The sequence below is a fragment of the Protobothrops mucrosquamatus genome, unplaced genomic scaffold, assembly GCF_001527695.2.
Source record: "Protobothrops mucrosquamatus isolate PMUCROS unplaced genomic scaffold, P.Mucros_1.0 scaffold_178, whole genome shotgun sequence".
NCBI lineage: Eukaryota > Metazoa > Chordata > Lepidosauria > Squamata > Viperidae > Protobothrops > Protobothrops mucrosquamatus.
This window is the reverse complement of record NW_015386254.1, coordinates 102,461-124,939: the sequence shown is the minus strand read 5'-3', so window position 1 is coordinate 124,939 and position 22,479 is coordinate 102,461. Positions and strand designations below refer to the sequence as shown.

The 22,479-nt window shown below is 37.0% G+C and overlaps 1 protein-coding gene across 1 annotated transcript in view; it reads left to right on the top strand.

Moving 5' to 3' along the window:
• Positions 1–3,200: 3,200 nt before the first annotated feature.
• The window catches only part of KIF21A (kinesin family member 21A), a 111,947-nt gene continuing 92,668 nt past the window's right edge, over positions 3,201–22,479 (top strand). Inside the window, exon 1 of the mRNA XM_015823446.1 lies at positions 3,201–3,397. Within this exon, the coding sequence (XP_015678932.1) occupies positions 3,201–3,397 (197 nt within the window). The remainder of the gene's footprint in view (positions 3,398–22,479) is intronic.

The following is a 22,479-nucleotide window of genomic DNA, read 5'->3' as shown; positions in this document are numbered from 1 at the left end:
AAAAGTGCGTCTTATAGAGCGAAAAATACGGTATTCCCTTCTAATCTTCTTCTTGACTTCACTGTGTTTGATGTTGTCAGCATGAAGGATGCCCAGGTATTTGTAGTGATCTTCTTCATCCAGACTCTTGATGTTATTTCCACAGAGCATCTTGATTCCTTCAGTTTTCTCTATTTTTCCCTATTGATGGTGAGGATGTCACATGAGTTTGAAGTTTAGTTTTACTATATTTGGGGTTGGCATCTCTTTTAAGTTTTATTCTTACACTATTTTTTTATGCTTGCATAACTTTGTGTTTCATTTCTAATATTATGTGGTTCATTTTTTTTTGTAAACCATAAATTCCTTATGATAGCAGTATAAAATTAAGTAAATAGACGTTATTTTCAAAGTGAAAGTACATTTCTTTAAAATGAAGTCTAATCTTCATTTTGTCCTTTAATTTTAATTACCTATGAACAGTTATATTTTTTAAAGTGTCTTTATCTTATTCTCATAATCCCCGCCCTTGGAAACAGGCATCCTTCTGCCAAGATCTGGCTGGCTTACACTTTTAATGTTATTTTTTGACCGTTTGTTCTAATATTGATGCTTTTAAGCTTGGTGAGTGGGTGGCCTTAGAAACTAAAAAAATAAACACATATTTTCTATATCACTTATTTTCTATATCTACACATTTGGTTTTTCCTGCCTAAGTGCAGGAATTTATTTTTGCATCACTGAATTGCATTTTGTTGGATAGAGCCCAGCGTTCTCAAGTCCGTCAAGGTCCTTCTGCATCTTGAGCTTATCTTCTAAATGTTGACTATTACCCCCAGCTTGGTATCTACAAATTTGATGAGTTCCCTTTCTATCCTCACATTTAAATCGTTTATGAAGATGTTGAAGAATAAAAAAAAATGTTGAGAATAAAATTGATCAGATAGAAAAATATGGAAGTTTTAGGTCCTCTGGTACATTATGATAGGTCCTTGATCTTTTGGGAGAAACATTTTTGGATAGTTATTAGGAGACATACATTAAATCTAACAGGATTTGCTTTTGAATATACCAGTGCTATTGCTAATTAAACTGTTGAATATCATGAACCTTGCACATATTATATCATAGTATATTTATTATACATTAAATTTCTTCAGACTTCTTGGGAGTTTTGTTCAAAAAGTTGATAAAAAGAAATTGCTCAGAATCACTATATACTAAATACAAATCTAATTATGTTTAATTGTTCTTTATATTGGAACTCTTCAGCATCCACTTGCTTCAGATATTTATATAAAAATTATGTCTGTGTATGTAAAAGAGAGAGAGAGAGAAAACACTTTTTAGTTTTTGGGCTCAATTGTGGTCATAAGTTGAGGACTACCTATAATCAAAAAGACAGGTAATATTTGATTTTAAGGATGTGCCTGCTGTACAGAGAAGTAAAAGGACATGATCTGCAACCCTATTCATGATGAACCCATGCAGCTTTCTTAGCAGCATTAGTGAAATCACTTGTTCTTTTCTTCCAGGATATTGTTGACTCCCTATGATTTTCCTGTGGCCTGTCCTTTTACTCTTAGCTCTGGCCCAGTTTAGTTTTTTTTCCTAGACAAGCCAATGTCAGGTAGCTGCTGCCACCTGTTGCAACAACTACTATTACAGTAGTATATAAACTCCAGAACAGTAAAGTTGTGATCACCAATGGGAAAAAAGAGAGGGGGAGGGAAAGGGCTAAAAATCAATACAGATAGTCCTCAACTTATAACAGTTCATTTAGTGACCGTTCAAAGTTACATCAGTGAAAAAAGTGACTTATGACCGTTTTTCGCACTTATGACCATTGCAGCATCCTCGTGGTCACGTGACCAAAATTTGGATGCTTGGCAATTTGTTCCTATTTACCACGGTTGCAGTATCCCTAGATCAGGGCTTTTCAACCAGTGGTACGGGTACCACTTGTGGTACATTGGCATCTAGCAGGTGGTACGCGACCATCCTAGAAAAGCGGTAGCAGGGGAGGGGAATGAGCTGAACCAATGGCAGCACCGCACGAGCCTGAGCGAGAGATGGCTGGAGCTGCAGGGCTGTCAGGGCTCAGCGGAAGCCCCAGGATCAGCGCCAGGCTCCAGCTGGAGCTCGGCACTGATCCTGGTGCTTCCGCTGAGCCCAGAAGAAGCGCCGATCAGCTGGAATGTTGCAGCATCTCCAGGATCTTGTGATTTACATTCAGATGCTTGGCAACTGATTCATATTTATGACGGTCACAGTGTCCCAGGGTCATGTGAAGTGACCAAAGCCTGCTGCAATCACCCAACAGACGGGAGGAATAAAAACCACACACACCCCACCCCACCCCTGCTGCCAATCCTCAACAGAAATGCTCACAATGAAAACCTCAGACAGGAGGAAGAGCGCGGCTGGGTGGGCAGGCAGGTGTCTTGCTCGGCTGTGGCTTGGGGGGCACTTTTTTCAGTGCCATTGTAACTTTGAACAGTCACTAAGCGAACTGTTGTAAGTTGAGGACTACCTGTACTTTATCACTTTTTTCCTTTTTGGTCATCAAGTTTTTGACACCTTGCTAGGCGACTGGTGGTACTCGGATGTTGCCATATCCTAAAAGTGGTACAATGGGTGTAAAGGTTGGAAAGCCCTGCCTTACATCATGTGAACACCTTTGGCAACCTTCTGACAAGCAAAGTCAAGATTCACTTAACAACCGGGTTATTAACAACTGCACTGATTCCTTAACAACTGTGGCAAGAGACGTCGTAAAACGGGGTCAAAGTCCGCTTAAAGAAACGTCTCGCTGAGCAACACAGATTTGGGGCTCAATTATGGTCGTTAAGTCGAGGACTATCTCTAGCAACCTCTTCTCCACAAAGAGAAGGCCGCGGTGAGGATCGAGGCGCCCGCACTCGGCGCCCCCCCCGCCCCCCCTCAATTAAAAAGCAGAGCCGCTCCAGCTGAACCTGCGAGCTCGGCGACTCCGCCCGCGGCGCCGGCGCGGAAAGGCAAGCGCGTGACTCCGCCCAGCCAGGAGCGGCGGCGGCGGCGGCGTCGACGGTGATGGCCGAGTTCGCCGGGGCGCCGCAAAACGAGCAGACCGAGGCCACGGCAAGAGGAGGGGCTTCGTTTCGCACTGCGGCTGGAGAGAAGCCGAAGCCGCCGCCGCCCCCTCCGCTGTGCGAGAGCCGCCGACCTCTTGCAGTTGGCTAATGGTGCGGCTGCCGCGGGAGCGCATCGGCGGCGGCAGCAGCAGCTTGCAGAAATCCCGGGGCGGCAGACGACGCCCGGCCCCTCGGCTAGTCCGAGCGCTCGAGCTCCGGAGTGGGCGGAGTACGAAGCTCGCCGCCGCGGCTGCCGCTACCTATTCATTCAGGCAGTCACCTAAAATGGCTGGAGAGAGCCGAAGGTGGTGGCAGGGGAGGAGGAGGTGGTGGTGAAGCGAACCAGCCGCCGCCGTCCGTACAGCAGCAGCAGCAGCACCACCACCACCAACAACAACAACAACCCCTCTTAAAAACGCTTCTCTTCGCCGGGCGAAGGGCGGTCTTGGGGGGGACGTTACGAGACCCTCCCCAGCCCCCCGTTTGCAATCCCGTTTGGATTTACGGGTCTTCTCCCCCCCCCCCCCCAAACCTTCCTCCTGCTCAAAACCTGCCTGCCTGAATGCTCTCCGCTCGCCTCCGGGGGTTCAGCCTTGCTTCAGCCTTTTGAACCATGTCGACCGGCCCAGACGAGAGCTCCGTCCGAGTCGCCCTCAGGTGAGGCGCGCGCGGGGAGGAAGGCACTCCAGGGCTCTCGGGCTTACCTGCCCGGGGGTCTTTAGCAGCGGGAGGGGAGGGGGTTACAAAAAATAAAGGACGGCGTGTGTGTGTGTTGGGTATGGGTGTTGTGTGGTTGTGTGTGGAGATAGAACGCCGACCTGGGCAAAGAGGGGAGCCTCGGGTCGAGCTTTCTGGGCAGGCAGGCAGGCCCGCCAGGGAGGCGGAGAAGTCTCCGGCCGGGTCTAGGTGTTGAATTTTCTTCAGCCGATGATTCCCGTGGCGTTTACCTTTGTCCGGCGCGACGCTCCTTGGCTTCTTACCTGACGGCCAGGTAGGATTGGTAGAGGAGAAGAGATCGGCTTGCAAGAAGAAGAAGAAGAATCCCTCCGGCCACCCAGGAGAGTTGAAAAACATTTTAGCTCAAAAGTCGTTGAAGTAAAAAACGAGAACTAGGATGCTGCAAGCCAGGGCTTCTATTCCGATTAAAGCTGCCCCCGTTTTTCTCCAAATTCTGGCTTTCCTTGTAGGTGGTATCAGGAAGATAGATAGATAGATAGATATTTATTTATTTATTTATTTATTTATTATTTCAATTTATATCCCGCCCTTCTCCCGAAGGACTCAGGGCGGCTCACAACATTAAAAGACAAAGAAAGACCCACACACCCCACCGAATAAAACCAAATTAAAACCAATAGATAGATAGATAGATAGATAGATAGATAGATAGATAGATAGATAGATAGATAGATAGATAAGATGATAGATAGATAGATAGATAGATAAGATGATAGATAGATAGATAGATAGATAGATAGATAGATAGATAGATAGATAGATAGATAGATAGATAGATAGATCGATCAGTGGTTCTCAACCTGTGGGTCGGGACCCCATTTGGGGTCGATCGACCATTTCACGGGGGTCACCAAGCAAGGCTGTCCGCCATTTTTTCCCCCTTTTCCGGCGGGTGCCTTACCTCCCTTGGGCTGGGCCAGCTGGTGGTTGGCCTGCTCCGTCTCTGCCGCTTGCCAGCTACGCCTCAGCCGGCGCAGGGGGCGGAACCACGCATGTCCGGCGCTCCCGGGCAGGGAAAGTCCTCGACTTACGACCGGTTGGGTAGCCCTCGGCTTACGACCGGTTTAGTCCTCGACTTACGACCGGTTGGGGTCGCGGCATTAAAAAGGTTGAGAACCACTGAGATAGATAGATAGATAGGATGATAGATAGGATGATAGATGATATATAGATAGACTTTTGAGAGGATGGTAGGAAATTTGAGTGGGGTTTTTTTTTTTGCTGACTTCTTAGTGGTTGTCTGGATATTTGTAATCCAGATCTGCAACCTAATTATTAAGGAATTTAATTTCCTTTATATATTGTGCATTTGGGGTTAGAAGGTGTATTTGGCTGTGCCTGAGGAATTTTGGGAGGGGTACTTTAGGTTTGCTCCAGAGGGAGGTTTGTATTGCTCGGGGGAAAAAGGGAGGAACTGAATTTGGGGCCTTCTCTGCAGAAATGCAAACAAAGAGGTAGTATATATCCCTATTTTACACTCACTGTTCTGTTCCATGTTAGTCTATCTTGTACATTGCACATTGCATTCAAGGGACTTTGAAGGTCTATTGATGTGACTGTTCTTACAGGCCTGTGCTAGTAAATTGGCTTTAACCGGATTGGTAGTTGAAATTGCAAAAATACCAGGGAGGAGCATGTTGAGTATTTTTTATTCATGATGGAAAATTGCAACATCATTCATCTGCACTAGAAATTAACGACGTGTTTATAGTAGACCTTGCCCATCAAGTAGACTTGTGCCAACAATTTCCTCCCTTACCTACACTCCAAAACTAAAATGATTTTTGTTTTGGCTAATATTTCATTGTTGATTTTTAACAAATGAAACGGTGGAATATTTAATTTCAGTTACGCCTGGATATAATAGTGCATTGGCTGGTACCTGTTAGGAAATTCAATATGACACAAGGTTCAGACTCACCCCCTTCCTTGATGGTTGTCAGACCCATTCAAGTTGGGTGGTTTATTTCTGAAGAGGGGTATTACACCATTTTTGATTTCACATTTGCAAGATTTTGAGGTGGGATGGATAGCTAGCCCAAACATATCATTCTGCTTCACTCTATATATGAAAATTTTAGTTGAGAAGGACAAGTAAATGAACTGAGAGCAGAATAAATGTATTGCTTGCTAAAAGTTTTCAGGGCATTGCAGCAAATGTTTTTTATCAAGACCTTTATAGCACCATGTCAGCTTTATAGCCACAGTGTTGTTCCCAAATGTTTGCATAGCATTGCCTGGCCTGATTCATTCTTTTTTTTTGCACTACAGTATATATATATATATCTTAAGCACTTGTGGTTTTTGTGTAATCTGAGTAGAAGTAATAACTTGTTTACAAGACACAACCCTTTTATCTATATTTTTATCATGTGAAATAATAATCAGACATGAATTAAAATGAGCTGTTGGGGTGGATTTGTTACCACAATAGAGTCATCCTGCTGCAAGTCACAGATTTAATTTTCATTGTGGTATCATACCCACACATCCATGGGGTTGCCTAAAAGTTGGATAGGGTGAATGTTGAAGAATTATCATGATATCACTACTGACTTTTGATAATGCTTTTATTGCAAAGGAGTTTGGCAACATTTCTTCTGCATGAAAGGGCAACGCCCAGTGAACTGTGAAATGAAACTCAGAGAATGCAGTAAGCATTTATTTTTTCCCAAAGTGATGTGATGCTGTCACATTTATCTTGGCACTGAATTCACGTGCATTTATCTAAGGACCCACAAAAGATATTACTCATTCTGTAACTAGGTAGGATGCTAAAGGAAATACATGATCTTGATACGGGATGATAGATTTTTATCCTTAGAGTGATTGCATTGGAAATGTTCCAAAGAAGATTACATCGTCACTGAGAAGCTCAAGATTTTTATACCAGTGTGGCGACTGTAAGAAACAGTACATACAGTGTTTGTGTATACAAAATATTGCAGATATGTATCTCTTTTCCATTTGATTTGACTAGCATTCATTGAAGCGTGTAACCAATTTGTTCATCCCAGAAGACTTTTTGCTTTTTTTGTCTAATCAAGACATGTGTACCATTGATTCTCAGCAACTTTGATGGTTCACAAAATAAAAACCCAGAAAAAAATGACAAAACAATATAACAATAAAGATAAAGGAGCAAAAGCAGGCAAAATAGGCAAAACCTACATAAAATACTCAGAAGGATCTTTAATCAGTCACATTCTGGCCTTCCAAAACACTGGGATGTCAATGGGAACCTCATGTAGACAGATATTTTTTTTAAAGAAAGAATTATAATATGGCTGATNTGATGTGACAACCACTACCTTTTGTTTTAAAAGGGGTTGGATTCTACGGTTTACTTATATTTTTCTCACTGCTAATTCTGATGCACATAACTATTGTAAGAAATAAGACCAAAATAATAAATTCTTAAAATATGAAAACCTTTATTGCAGTTATTAACCAGCACAATCCAGAAATCTTAATATAAACCAAAATGTGGCTATAACGGGGTAACTGTGCTAGGTCCATGACATGGTACTTTTAATGAACTTTTGTTTCTTGCTGCTAGAATTGGAGCAGTATATCTAGGCTATGATCCAAATAGGTTCATTAGATGTGGAAGTTAATAATAAATTAATTTTTAAAAACAGCTTCTGGTCTATATACCGCAATAGGTTTTGCAACTTTGCAACTTCATTTTTAAGGGTATTAAGAGTGATGATAAACAAGTGAGGGAGTACAATGTGTTGCCTAAACTGTTTCAACATTGATTTACATATTAGACATGTATAACTGTTAGCTTGAAAACTTGCTTTGTATGTACATAAAGGGGAAGGGGCCATAACATTCATATTTTTTAAAATGGACTCTGCAACCTACTTCTTTATAATTATTTTTATTTTCACTTTTGTATATAACCTCAAACTAACAGTTATTATACCAGAATAACTTCTTTACTAAAGGTAACTAAAAAGAGCACCTGAAACTAATATTTGATTAAACAGGGAGGAAATGGTAAATCTTTTAACTGAAACAAGTAATTTTAAATTTCTCTCTTAATTATGGAAAGACAAAGTCAATTTCTGTTAGTTGGACGTTGGGTGCTCAGATTATTTGCCAAAGGCTACTGGAGTTTTCACAATTTATTCAACAGGAATATCTGGTACATTATCCCATCATTATGTACAATATTCTGGAATAATTAGGTGTACAAGATGATAGTTTTAGGATTGTAATAATTGGAAAAACTGGAACATTTCTTTTGATGCTTCATTATGTCAAGGTAGCATAACAAGTGTGACAGCCAATGTTTGGGGAAAATATTTACTGACATTTAAATACTTGCAAATACAGAGAAACAAATAGAACTACAATCATACTCAAAGGTACTGTTGGTATTTCTTCCAGATAGTTCTTTATTAATACAGTTAATGAACAAAATTTTATGATTGGCCAGTCTTACCAACGAACCAATGAAATGCTTTATTAATGGCTTCCTCTCTTGTCCAATGAAGAAAGATCTTGGGGAAGGGGAAAATAAGTAGAAGTGTATTTGCATGTTGAATAAACTCTAAGATAAAATATCTAGTTTTAAAGTGTCACACTCCTACATATCAAAACATTTTATTCTTCTCACTGAAAAAAATTATAGACAAGGTCTCTTTGTGAGTTTGGTGGCAAAAAAGCTACATCCGGTATCATGTGTCCATTACAAAACAAAAGAGCCTTTTGTTAATATTGTAATTGTTTTCAGTTAAATATTTAATTTGTTTTGTATAATACTTATACTGCCCATCTTTCTGACTAATTATCACGTGAGTCACATTTTCATCCATTTGTGTACAAAATGATTCTGTTTATTTGTCTTAGCATTCACACAATTTCCATTTATTATTTTACCTGCTTCCTATTCTAATCCTCTAGTTTGTATTACATTTCTTTGTTACATTTTAAATCCATTTCCTAATTGATAATTATCTTCCTCAACTTCATAGTTTTATAAATTAATTTTGCTTTTTACACATTGCAATTATAAGCAGGCTGCAGATAATTCAGTAATTTTTCAATCACCTTTTGTAAAGGTGCAGATGTTAGTATCTAGACAAGTTTTTTCTAAGTTCCACTTACTTTGTATTATGACAAGTTTCTAGCAGATATAATATATATCGCTTGTCTGTATCTATCTGCCTTTTGGTAACTTTGTGTAGGATTTCAGCTTCAGTCACTTTATATGTTGTAAATTCTACAACAGAGGGTTAGATATTTAGTAGTAATGAGGATTGCTTGAATGTCAGAAACATAGGTGAAAGGTTGCTAGTTTAATTTTGGCATCAAACATTTAAGAAGATGAAATACATGTTATTTGATAATTACTCCATATTTCTAATACTACTTGAATTTTAACTTACATAGGAAGGCACTTTATTGCATTTACTATTAGTTTTTTTGGCTTTAGGATACAAATTTTAATTTTAATTATCCCACTCTAGTTTTTAATATTATGCAAGCAAACATGAGTGTTTAATTAAAACCAATTTTTCTACCACGTCAGTCTTTACCTTTGTTACCTTGTACCTATAAACACTTCGAAGGGTATATTCATGTGACACATTTTTAACTGATTAGTTTATTGAAGTATATAGAATAATAAGTTATTGTTACTATTACATTCATGAAAGTAGAGAACTTGGTTGCTTCCACCCTTATTTAGACTCTTGTCACAACAAACCAAGCTATTAGAGAATGAAAACATCAATATAATTTATTTAAAGACGGACTACATTTTTTCAGTAGAAATTGAATGACTCAGTAATTTAATATTAAAAGAGCACTGTAATTATGATCTAGGAAACTCTTTGCTGCAATTTCAGTTCTTTTCCTCTTCTTTACATTTGTTTCAAGAATTTTTGAAGTTTAATTGTCTTTTCCTTTCCTTTTTTTGACTAGATTAATAAATGGGAATGTTTCATCACCAAAAACAGTTAAGTGTGAACCATCAAGGTGCAAACCAGTCCTGATGTAAATAATATCACAAAAAAAGGTATACAAGTAGTCCTTGATCAGTGACCACAATGGAGACCAGCAACTTGATTGCAAAATGACGCTGTTGCTGAGCAGAAAATCACATGACTGCGATGGGCTTACAATCTTACTTGCCCTTTGAGCATTAAGGGAAACAATGCAGTCAGTAAGCAAAAATATCACTTGATTGCAATTTAAAATTTTATTCCTGCCTTCTCCATTAACACTGCTTGTTGCAAGCTAGTTGCAAGTGCGCAAATGTGACTGTGGGATGCTGTGACAACTGTAAATTCAAGGATTGGTTGCATTTTTTTTTAAACTGTCGTAACATCAATAAAGGAAAATATTTGTAGCTCAAGGTTAAAGTGAAGAGGTCCTTGATGCTCTCTGAGCTTGGTTGTGATCTTGCAGACATTTCATGACCCAAACTAGGTAACAAACATCTGCAAGAAAACAGCCAAGGTCAGAGAGCACCAAGGACCCTTCACATTGTAACGTCAAATGATTACTGCACAGTGAGTCAATCAGTAAGCAAGGACTATCTATAACTGCAAAGATAGGAAGAACTCTGGTAACCTAGAGGGCAAAGGGCTGGCCTACCATTCATGGCTAAAAGCATCCTATTAAATTGGAGTTGGCTGAACAGAATAATTAGAAAAAGAACATTTTAGGAATGTCTCCATGAGTTAAAGGAAACTATATCTTGCAAGGGCTGCTGTAAATCATGGTCTGTGCAACACTTTGAAGGCAAAACTTGCTTGGGGTACATGGGCAGGAACTGTCACAGATTCTTTAAGACAATTGCTCCTTTTCCCAAGAAAGTGCAGAATTGTAGACAAACCTGTCTACAAATCATACATGTAAAGAAATGGAAAACTTAGTAACTGGCTCAACTTCACATAGAAAGTGAAACAAGGAAATGTGATTCCTCCTATATGTAGAATGTATTTATGGATAAATATATAGAGTGATATTAAAAGTGTGTTGGTTGTTGATGTATATTTGTGTGTACTTTCGGTTGACTGATATTGGTTGACTGAAAAGATGAATAGTTGACATGGATGGTAGCTTATACAGTGCAACACAGAATAGGGACCTGAAATGTGTTAAAGACTATGGTACTTATGTTTGACGGTAAGCAGGAATAAATAATTACAAGGTAAAGATAAATGGTGAAAAACTAAAGCAAGTAGAATAATATTTGCTTTTTGGTACAATACTTATGAAGAAAAGAAAATGGATGGGCAGATTTAAAGAGGTATTATGCTGTCTGTTGTGAATGTTGAAAGAAGTAAAAATGAGCATTTATTAGAGCATTTATTTTTTCTGCCACTTTGTTAACATAGATTAAGACTTTATCATGTCTCTCCCAAAATATAAAAATAGGTTAATGCTATGGCAGTGGAGTATAAGTATGTGTGATAAAAAGATAGTCAAGAACGTATGGATGCTGTAAATGTTTAAATTTAGTTAGATTATATATTCTTTAATTTGCTATTTTGCACATTCATGGTCTTTCTATATTTTGCATAATGTTGCTTGCCTACTAAGGAAAAGGTTAAATATTTCATAGCTTGTGCATGATCCCAGAAAAAGATACTTTTGGATAATGCATTATCACCCCACATCCTCTGAAAGATTTTGCTTTCTATTTCAAAGCACTGCAGAGTGTAAGATGATACCTTCTTGATGCCATTCCTGATTGGGATTAACATCTTTACATGTTGTGGCTAATCTGTCAAGATATGTCTATGATGCATTCATTTGTTTTTGGGTTGAAGAGCGTGCTAAACAATTTCTGTTACCAGAACACAAATTCCTAAGTATCACTATCAAGAATCAGCTGACTAGTGGGAAAGTCTGTCTGCATTATAAATTTTGTCACTTTCCCAGAAACATGCATAAAAATAAAGGTAAAATAATTGGAACTTTTTTTGCTTTAGCTGTTTCATACAATACTTCCTAGCATTACTTTGGTTCAGATATTTCCTAGACCCACTTTTGTTCTTTGCCCTTATACTTCATTACTTTTATTATGAATCTTACTGTTTAATACTGAAATTTGGGTTCATAGTCTTATACATACCTAAACTATAAGATTATATAAATAGTTCAATATATTCATAATTAAAAAGTCCTCTTGCCCTCCATATCTTCAGTTTTGACCTCCCTCCTTTAATATATCTATTAAAACATGCCCTTTTAAAATCAGGTACTTAAAACAACTGTGATTGATCCTTGGTCTTTAGACTTCTTCCAGACATCGATACAGATCTGTTGAATGAAATTAAGTTACTCTTTCATGAATGACTGCATAATTAGATTTCAAGCACGACACCATGGCAATGACATTAAACAAGCAAAGGCTGAACATATAGATTTTGCAAGCAGGACTCTACTTTATAGATGTTGCTAAATAACAGAACTTCTCAAGTATTTCTTAGTTCTATAGGGATGACAGGGCTTTAATTTTGAATTTTTTTTGGGCAAATGCTTCTGATGTCTTTGTGTTTCATGTTTTTTTTAGCTAGAAACTAAATCCAGCTGATTCATGTTTTACATGGAATGTGTCAGTTCCTTTTGTCCTAAGTACAAAAATACTGTATTTTGTGCATATAGTGTGAGTTTAGTATGAGCATTCGGAATAGGGTTTGATTTCTACAACAAATGTGACTACTGATGTTCAGTAATGATTACAAGTGTATGTTTCAGTGATTGGCAAATTAAATTGAATTCACATTAAATATTTACAATAAAAAACTTTAAAGTCTTATATCTTTGGTATGATAAGATTGGAGGCTAAAACACATGAAGAATGCTTTCAGGAACTGGATATTTTAGTCTTACAAAGAGAAGGACTAGGGGTGACATGAGAGCAGTCTTCTTCTAAGGGCCTGCTACAAAGAAGAGGGGGTCAACCTATTCTCCAAAGCACCTGAAGGCAGGACAAGAAGCAGTAGATGGAAGCTAATCAAGGAGAGATCCAACCTGGAACTAAGGAAAAATTTCCTGACAGTGAGGACAATTAAACCAGTGGAACGACTTGCCTCCAGAAGTTGCGGGTGCTCCATCATTGGAGATTTTTAAGAAGAAATGGACAAGCATTTGTCTGAAATGGTATAGGGTTTCCTGCCTGAGCAGGGGATTGGACTAGAAGACCTCCAAGGTCCTTTCCATTATTCTGTCAAATAATAATATATTAAGTTTATATGCTGTTGGATTCCTAGTGACTCTTGGTAGGTAAATAAATAAATACATTTAAATTTAATTATGAATTTTATCTATGAATGTTGAAGATTTTCACACAGTGCCCTGTAAATTACTTATTCACATTAATATTGTGTATATGCAGTTGAATTACCGTAGGTTTTGGGTGAAGAAATGAAGATATAATTATTTTTATTGCTTATTATACTAATCTTTATAAGTAATTAAAAGAAAAGAATGATCAATATTTTGACAGACACAAAATGAAATGTGAATGACACAAATTAAAATATTTTAAAAATTGTTTTAAATACATTATTGAATTGTCCTGTAACAAGTTGTCCCGTGGCCAGTCGGCCATGTCAAGTTTTTCTGCAGCTAGCTGGCTATGGTGGATTGGCCGTGGCGAGTTGGCTCCGGCGAATTGTCCCATTCCGAGAAGGAATGGACTCTGTTAAAGGTATATGTTGGTTACTTTTCTCTTTGCACAATACGCTAAGACCAAATAAGAGCTGAAATAATTTCTTAATCCTGAAATGCTTATTTTAAACCCTTGCTTGATAGCATATTATTCTAACGAAAACAAAACACTTGGACAGAAAAGATCAAAATCTAAAGATTGCTGTTTTCCTGGTTAGTGCCCTTGATTCTCCAGACTATTAAACATTTTTAAACATCTTGTGACTTTTATCTGTGTGATATTAACAGCTGATGATGAAACTTAAGTGTGGTAGTACTAGATTCTTAGGTAAAAATGATTCATTTTATTGTTTTGCATGCTATTCCCACGCTTTGCAATATGACTGCAGGTAAACTTGTAATTCTACTTTGTTATAGAACAAGTTTAAAGCAGTACAGATTAAAGATAATACACAGTTTAATGGGAAATAGAATTAAGAGGCATGCATTTTCCTGGCCCTATATTGCTGCCATTTGTATGTGCTGCTAACTGTATCTAGCACAAAATGACAGACATGAAAATGAAGTCCTTTTTCCTATTTTCTGTTTACTGCTGTCTTTCATGGAAGAACATGTCATGGAGAGAATTTAAACATGGATAATCTCATAATTATGAACTTCTACTGCCAGTTCTATAACTAAGAGGGGAAGATAGAAGGAGAATATAAGGCTTATGTGCTCATGTTTGAAATCATTTATAAAGACGTGATATTTGAGAATTAAATTAATCATACAATGTTAATACAGTAAATAAATGAGTTAACCATGACAGAATTAAAACATACGTCTTTGTCAAAAGGTCAACTATATTTTTAAACTTGGCATTTCTAGAATATTTCAAACCTGGACTAAAAAACTGGAATCTCCAATAAAGTCCCGTTAATGGATTCCTGTCCTTAAAAGTGTTTAAATGTTTTTTTGCAGAACTGCAATTAAGGTGGATTCATCAAAAATTGTATTTAGAGTATATTGGATTCACCAATTAATGTGTTTGAAAGAAGGGGCATCAGATTTTCTATGCTGGAATGGCTCACTGACCCATATGATATGCTGTCAGGCCTCAAGAATGATATATGTTGTTACTTCTGAGTAGTTTTTTTTATTGTTGTTCATCCATAGACTGAATCTTCCCAAGCTAAAGCAATTATCTGCTGCATGACTATATAGATACACTCTGTGAACTGCTTGGGAGGGCCTGTCTTACCTTCTTCCTGCCTACTAGACTTTCCAAACTTTGCTTCCTCTTTGCCCTCTGGGAAGCAGCTTCTTCTTCCTGGGATGATGATGATAATATTAATATTAATATTAATATTAATAATAATAATAATAATAATAATAATAATAATAATAATAATAATAATAATAATAATAATAATAATAATAATAATAATGTTGGAAGGGACCTTGGAGGTCATCGAGTCCAACCCCCTGCTCAGGCAGGAACCCTACACCATTTCAGACAAATGGCTGTCCAGTCTCTTCTTAAAAACTTCCAGTGTTGGAGCATTCACNGCTTCTGGAGGCAGGTTGTTCCACTGGTTAATTGTTCTCACTGTCAGGAAGTTTCTCCTTAGTTCTAGGTTGCTTCTCTCCTTGATTAGTTTCCATCCGTTGCTTCTTGTCCTGCCTTCAGGCGCTTTGGAGAATAGCTTGACTCCCTCTTCTTTGTGGCAGCCCCTGAGATATTGGAACACTGCTATCATGTCCCCCCTCATCCTTCTCTTCGTTAAACTAGACATACCCAATTCCAGCAACCGTTCCTTATATGTTTTAGCCTCCAGTCCCCTAATCATCTTTGTTGCTCTTCTCTGTACTCTTTCTAGAGTCTCAGTATCTTTTTTACATCGTGGTGACCAAAACTGGATGCAGTATTCCAAGTGTGGCCTTACTAAGGCATTGTAAAGTGGTATTAACACTTCACGTGATCTTGATTCTATCCCTCTGTTAATGCAGCCCAGCACTGTGTTGGCTTTTTTGGCAGCTGCAGCACACTACTGGCTCATATTTAAATGATTGTCCACTAGGACTCCGAGATCCCTCTCACAGTTACTACTATTGAGCAAGATACCCCCTATACTATACCGGTACATTTGGTTTTTCTTGCCTAAATGTAGGTTTTTCTTGCCTAAATGTAATTTTAGATCATATGATCATTTAGTATCTTTTAGGGATAGTTTATTAATGTATATATACAGTTTTATGGGAACATCCTTGAATGTTAAACATCTTACAATAAAATTTGTATTCATATTATAGCACGGAATTCATTATTGAACCAGTGACTGTGGTTAAGTTTAAAATATAAGATACCATTTTTTTCTTAGATTATATTTTTAATTTGCATTTTTATTTTTAAAAAACATTTTTCTCTAAGATCAACATTTTAAAAATGACAATCTTTCAGAACATTTGCTAATGATTGCAGTAATATAATTGCTGTTGTATTACATTACTCTGTGATGAGCCACAAGAAAACAAAATACATCAATACAACATATGGTTAAAATAAAAAATATAAAAAAATATAAATTTGAATGCAGCTAGCGGTAGCACTTATTGAATTACCATTCACAAACTGCCATTGTAGAGCCTGGCTCCCCGCCAATAGGCCAATCACACAAGCCTTCTTTGCCCTTCTTCACATTTAATCTGATAAGCACATTATATACAGTAACAGAGTGGAGAATATAGGCACATATAACAGATTGTTTTATTTTCACCTGTTTCATGCCCTTGGGAGTTGCCACACCTGGTAGTGTTCCAGTATACCCCCTCAAGTAATGCTGATAATATAGCAATTAATGAGCCAGAGTAAAAAAAATTCTGCAATTTGATAATTGCATGTAAGGGGAAAGGAAAGATCACTCCCTAGTATGAACAAAAATTGCATTGTGATCTTCTTAGAACTCATAATAATCAGGTTCTCAGAAAGACAAATTAGTCTTCTCTGATATCCAGAAAGTATGGTTTGTAAACTTGCAGTAATGCAGCTCATGTGTACTTGAAGTTTTGTTGGGAGAGGAACTGTCTTGTGACGTTAGATATGGTAAATATCTGGAGGCAAAGGTTAGCTTAAGCTCGTAGTTGAAGAACTAGAGCTGGTCTACTCCAAATTCAAAGAGAATTTGATAGGAGGCATAGGACTAAAAAAATGGCAGTAAGAAATTTGAATGAAGTCTAAAGTTCTTATTTGGGTGGACCTTAGCCTTTCCTAAATGAGTGAGAATAAGACCGTTGCTTGGTCCAGATAGATGCTAAGAGAAAAAAGATTTGATCAGTAAAAGTTTATGAGTTTGGTTACAAAAGCTCTTCAATACCATGATGATATAATTTCCTTTCTTGACACAAGAGAAGCCAAGTTTCGTAGCATGGAACTATGAAATGACCTGTTTATGTTATATTCATTCTGTAATTCAAACACATGTTTCTATCTGTGCAGTTTTTTTTAAAAAAAGTGAAAAACAATTAAACAATTTATATTGATTGTGACTCATAGTGAATGTATGCTTTCTTCTGAAAATTGTATCATTTTTCTGATTTTCAATAGAGCAAAGTGCCATTCTCTGGTATTAACTGAATTTCCAAGAATGACCCTTTAGAAAGCCTACAGATATAATTGGGAGTACAGTATCCCATCTGTCAACAAAAGGAATAAAGATAAGCAGGAATAATAGGAAATATCATAAAGGAGGATGGATTTGAGAGGGAGCAGATTGTACATGTTTATCAGAATACTTTGTTTTAATTATATTCTGATGACAGTTATTTGGTAAATTGACACATACCAAAGAGGGCCCAAACCATTTTCTCAAAAATTAAACTGTATCCACAGCTTTTAATAGTGGCTTGCTTTTTTGTTTGCTTGTTTTTCACATTTGTAAAGCCACCAATAGAACCAGTTTGGTTTAGTCATGGTTAATGCATTAGTCTAGAAACTGGAGACTATTCTATCCTGCCTTAGGCACAAAGCCAGCTGGGTGACCTTGGACTAGTCAGTTTCTTTCAGTCCTACGGGGGAGACAATGGCAAACCATTCCTGAAAAACTTTGCCATGAAAACTGCAGGGAATTGTTTAGACTTTGAGAATTGGGAACAATGAAAGGGAAGGGAGAAAAAAAAAGCTGCCCACCTTGTTAAAAATTCTGGTTGGTGTACAACATTAAAAACACAAGTAACGAATAACAAGCACAAAGAGAAAAGGAGAAAAAATGGTGGAACATTTTCTGGTGGAACAAACATTCATTACAAATTTATCAAACCTCTCACAGAGAGCTCACACTCCATTCTAGACTAGACATTGTGGAAAAAGCCAGGTATTCAAAACCTGCCTGAGAGAATGCTGTTCAGAGGCAGGTGTTTTGAGGGAGAATTGGCTTATGGAGTGTAAAAGATGAGGAACAAAACATATTTTTAGTGTGGAAGAAATGGGAAAGGAAACTATTTCCTAATTCACTTATTATGCCTTGCCCTGGCTTCATCAATATTCTCAAATGCCTGTGGCACTTTGTTTCAATGACATGCTGTTAGTGTTGATTTAATGGAACTACATGTGTCTAACATTCTTGGCCAAGTTTCACGGCATTGTAAATGATTCCAAGATAACAAATTATAATATCTTATTGATAAATGCAGCAATTTAGTGTGTAAACAATATCATTACAATGGTGTCTAAATGATAAATAGTATTGTTGAAGCTTATTAGCCAGTTTCTGAGGTGTTGATATGGAGGCTGTTAATGGCTTTATAGAACATAAATCTTAAAAATACCAACCTGTATGTTATTTAATTCAATACAGAAATTCCATGTATACACAGATAGTCTAACTCTGCAATGTAAGACATTGTGCTAGAGTTTGGAATAGTGAAAGTTCCTTGTTGTATATTAAATATGTTATAACTGTAAAGGAAACCCATTTCATGAACCTTTTAATCATCTTCAACCTGTATGCCATATGTTAATCTTTCAGTCAATATAGTTGCCATATTCTAACTATTATTCTCTGAACAGGGAGCACATTGTTTGATTTTGAACGTTTCAGAGTTTTTGTCCCGCATGCAAGCAAATGAAGATTAAATAAGTCTCCATTGAGTTCAGTTTAACTCCACTGTCATGTCCTTGAGATTATATTATCAAAAGAGTGAAAGCCTGGCTGTATCTCTTTCTGGGATACTATAGGTCTTGTAATTTCTGGTGACTGCCCGAGAATGACTCTGCTTAGCATTATCTCTTTCTCTAAGACTGCAGGTTCCTTAATTCACATATATTACAGTCTCTATTAAAAATATCATTGACCTGTAGAAAGACAAATGATGTCCTATATTTAACTTGTAATATTTGAGGTGTATGGTTTTATATTTGTTAAATGCTAATATTCCAGTATATATCCTTGGAAAACATATTTAATACATTAAGAACAATGGAGAGAATAATCTTTGTCAAGACACACTTTAGAATTCATTGGGTATGGTGCAGCTCTATCTAAAGATTATTTCCTGGCTATATTTGGGATTTACATGGAAGGCGGGGAAATATATAATATAAAACTGAGTGTTGCATGTAATTATGCCACATAAAAAAAATATTTGTTTGGAACTAAAGGTAGAAACTTCAACTGCTTTATGACCCTTCTGATATATTTTGATGCAGAGCAAATTGAGCAAAAAAGGTTTTTTTTAAAAATAGGGTTATTATGTGGAGAAACAGAATAAGCTATCAGTTAATCCATGCTGGGTGGGATACCATTTGCAGGTATGTCAGCCTCAATTAGGGAACTTGTCAATCATTTACAATTTTTTCTTTTGGGTATAATTCAAGTGAATTGAACTCTTGAAATTTGCATTTAAAATATAAGAGAAAGTATTGAGTAAGTTTTCATCATTAAGCTAGCATTTAGGCATTAAGAGTAATGTTTAGCTGGAAATTAGGGTGTTTTTGTGAGTTCTCAGTTCTGAAGTATAAATGATTTCTGAGCATTTGGCTATTCTTTAAAAATCTACTGGTTAAACTTTCCTTTTGAGTTAATGCATGTATACATTTTTAGCTTATATATTGTCAGTGGTTTTTCTACTATTTATCAGTTTTTATAAATAATTGAAAAAGTGCTTCTTATCTGATATTTATGGAAGTCTGTAATATGTGGAACTAATACCAATGTAATAGTTTATATTCACAGCTCTGGAAAACTAATTTAAATGACATAAACACAATAGAAATTATATTAAATTGTCAGAAGATTCAGTGCATCTTCATATAGAATCTTTGTTAGATCTGTAGAGGTGTTTTATATAAGCTCCGTATAATGTCATTACCTTCATGTCTAAATTGCCATTCTTCCGCAACTGTAAATTTCATATTCAGTATGAATCTTTAGTTCTTAACTTTAATAATAATAATGATGATGATGATGATAATAATAAAGTTGGAAGGGACCATGGAGGTCATCAAGTCCAACCCCCTGCTCAGGCAGGAACCCTACACCATTTCAGACAAATGGCTGTCCAGTATATAAATGAGAAAATGCAACAAGTTTCTTTTCTTGTTTTTCACATTCTGCAACAATTTGCAGATGTTTAATGTGGTCATATTCATGCAAGTGTTTTTGCCTTCTCTTTGAAATTTCATGATAATAATGATAGAAAAATAGGTGATGGGTTGAAGGAAAAGCTCTCCCCCTCCACACATGGACACAACCCAACTTAGTGTAAAGTCTTATAAGAGTTTGCACATGTTTGCCAAATTCTGAAAAAATGATCAAGCTTGAATTTGTGTAAGCCTAGTGAAGCTTAGACACAGGGTAGCAATAGCACTTAGACTTATATACTGTTTCATAGTGCTCTACAGCCCTCTTTAAGCAGTTTACAGAGTCAGCCTATTGCCCCCAACAATCTGGGTCCTCATTTTATCAACCTCGGAAGGATAGAAGGCTGAGTCAACCTTGAGCCAGTCAGGATTGAACTCCTGGTAGTGGGCAGAATTAGCTGCAATACTGCATTCTAATCACTGCACCACCACAGCTCCTTTGGTACACACTGCAGCTCCTTTGGTACACATATCCAGTGTGCCCAAAAGACACAGTATTATGCTTTCTAGCTGCTGTTCTGGAGCATAGTCAAGATGAAGAGAATTACGAAGTTTCAAATATTAAACAGTTTTGACACAAAATCTTCTCTGCTAATATGCCAAAGGTGAAGAACGTCTTTCAACATGATAAGACCCGAAGCATACCTCCCAATCAACAAAGGAATGGCTTCACCAAAAGAAGATCAAAGTTTTGGAATGGGCCAGCCAATTTTTAATTAAATCCAATTGAAAATCGGTGGGGTGACCNAAAAAACTTTAAAGTCTTATATCTTTGGTATGATAAGATTGGAGGCTAAAACACATGAAGAATGCTTTCAGGAACTGGATATTTTAGTCTTACAAAGAGAAGGACTAGGGGTGACATGAGAGCAGTCTTCTTCTAAGGGCCTGCTACAAAGAAGAGGGGGTCAACCTATTCTCCAAAGCACCTGAAGGCAGGACAAGAAACAGTAGATGGAAGCTAATCAAGGAGAGATCCAACCTGGAACTAAGGAAAAATTTCCTGACAGTGAGGACAATTAAACCAGTGGAACAACTTGCCTCCAGAAGTTGCGGGTGCTCCATCATTGGAGATTTTTAAGAAGAAATGGACAAGCATTTGTCTGAAATGGTATAGGGTTTCCTGCCTGAGCAGGGGATTGGACTAGAAGACCTCCAAGGTCCTTTCCATTATTCTGTCAAATAATAATGTATTAAGTTTATATGCTGTTGGATTCCTAGTGACTCTTGGTAGGTAAATAAATAAATACATTTAAATTTAATTATGAATTTGATCTATGAATGTTGAAGGTTTTCACACAGTGCCCTGTAAATTACTTATTCACATTAATATTGTGTATATGCAATTGAATTAGGTTTTGGGTGAAGAAATGAAGATATAATTATTTTTATTGCTTATTATACTAATCTTTATAAGTAATTAAAAGAAAAGAATGATCAATATTTTGACAGACACAAAAGGAAATGTGAATGACACACATTAAAATATTTTAAAAATTGTTTTAAATAAATTATTGAATTGTCCTGTAACAAGTTGTCCCGTGGCCAGTCGGCCATGTCAAGTTTTTCTGCAGCTAGCTGGCTATGGTGGATTGGCCGTGGCGAGTTGGCTCCGGCGAATTGTCCCATTCCGAGAAGGAATGGACTCTGTTAAAGGTATATGTTGGTTACTTTTCTCTTTGCACAATATGCTAAGACCAAATTAGAGCTGAAATAATTTCTTAATCCTGAAATGCTTATTTTAAACCCTTGCTTGATAGCATGTTATTCTAACGAAAACAAAACACTTGGACAGAAAAGATCAAAATCTAAAGATTGCTGTTTTCCTGGTTAGTGCCCTTGATTCTCCAGACTATTAAACATTTTTAAACATCTTGTGACTTTTATCTGTGTGATATTAACAGCTGATGATGAAACTTAAGTGTAGTAGTACTAGATTCTTAGGTAAAAATGATTCATTTTATTGTTTTGCATGCTATTCCCACGCTTTGCAATATGACTGCAGGTAAACTTGTAATTCTACTTTGTTATAGAACAAGTTTAAAGCAGTACAGATTAAAGATAATACATGGGAAATAGAATTAAGAGGCATGTACAGGTGAAACTCGAAAAATTAGAATATCATGCAAAAGTTCATTTATTTCAGTAATGCAACTTAAAAGGTGAACCTAATATATGAGATAGACTCATTGCATGCAAAGCAAGATAGTTCAAGCCATGATGTGTCATAACTGTGATGATTATGGCTTACAGCTCATGAAAACCCCAAATCCACAATCTCAGAAAATTAGAATATTACATGCAATCAATAAAACAAGGATTGTACATAGAACAATATCGGACCTCTGAAAAGTATAAGCATGCATATGTACTCAGTACTTGGTTTGGGCC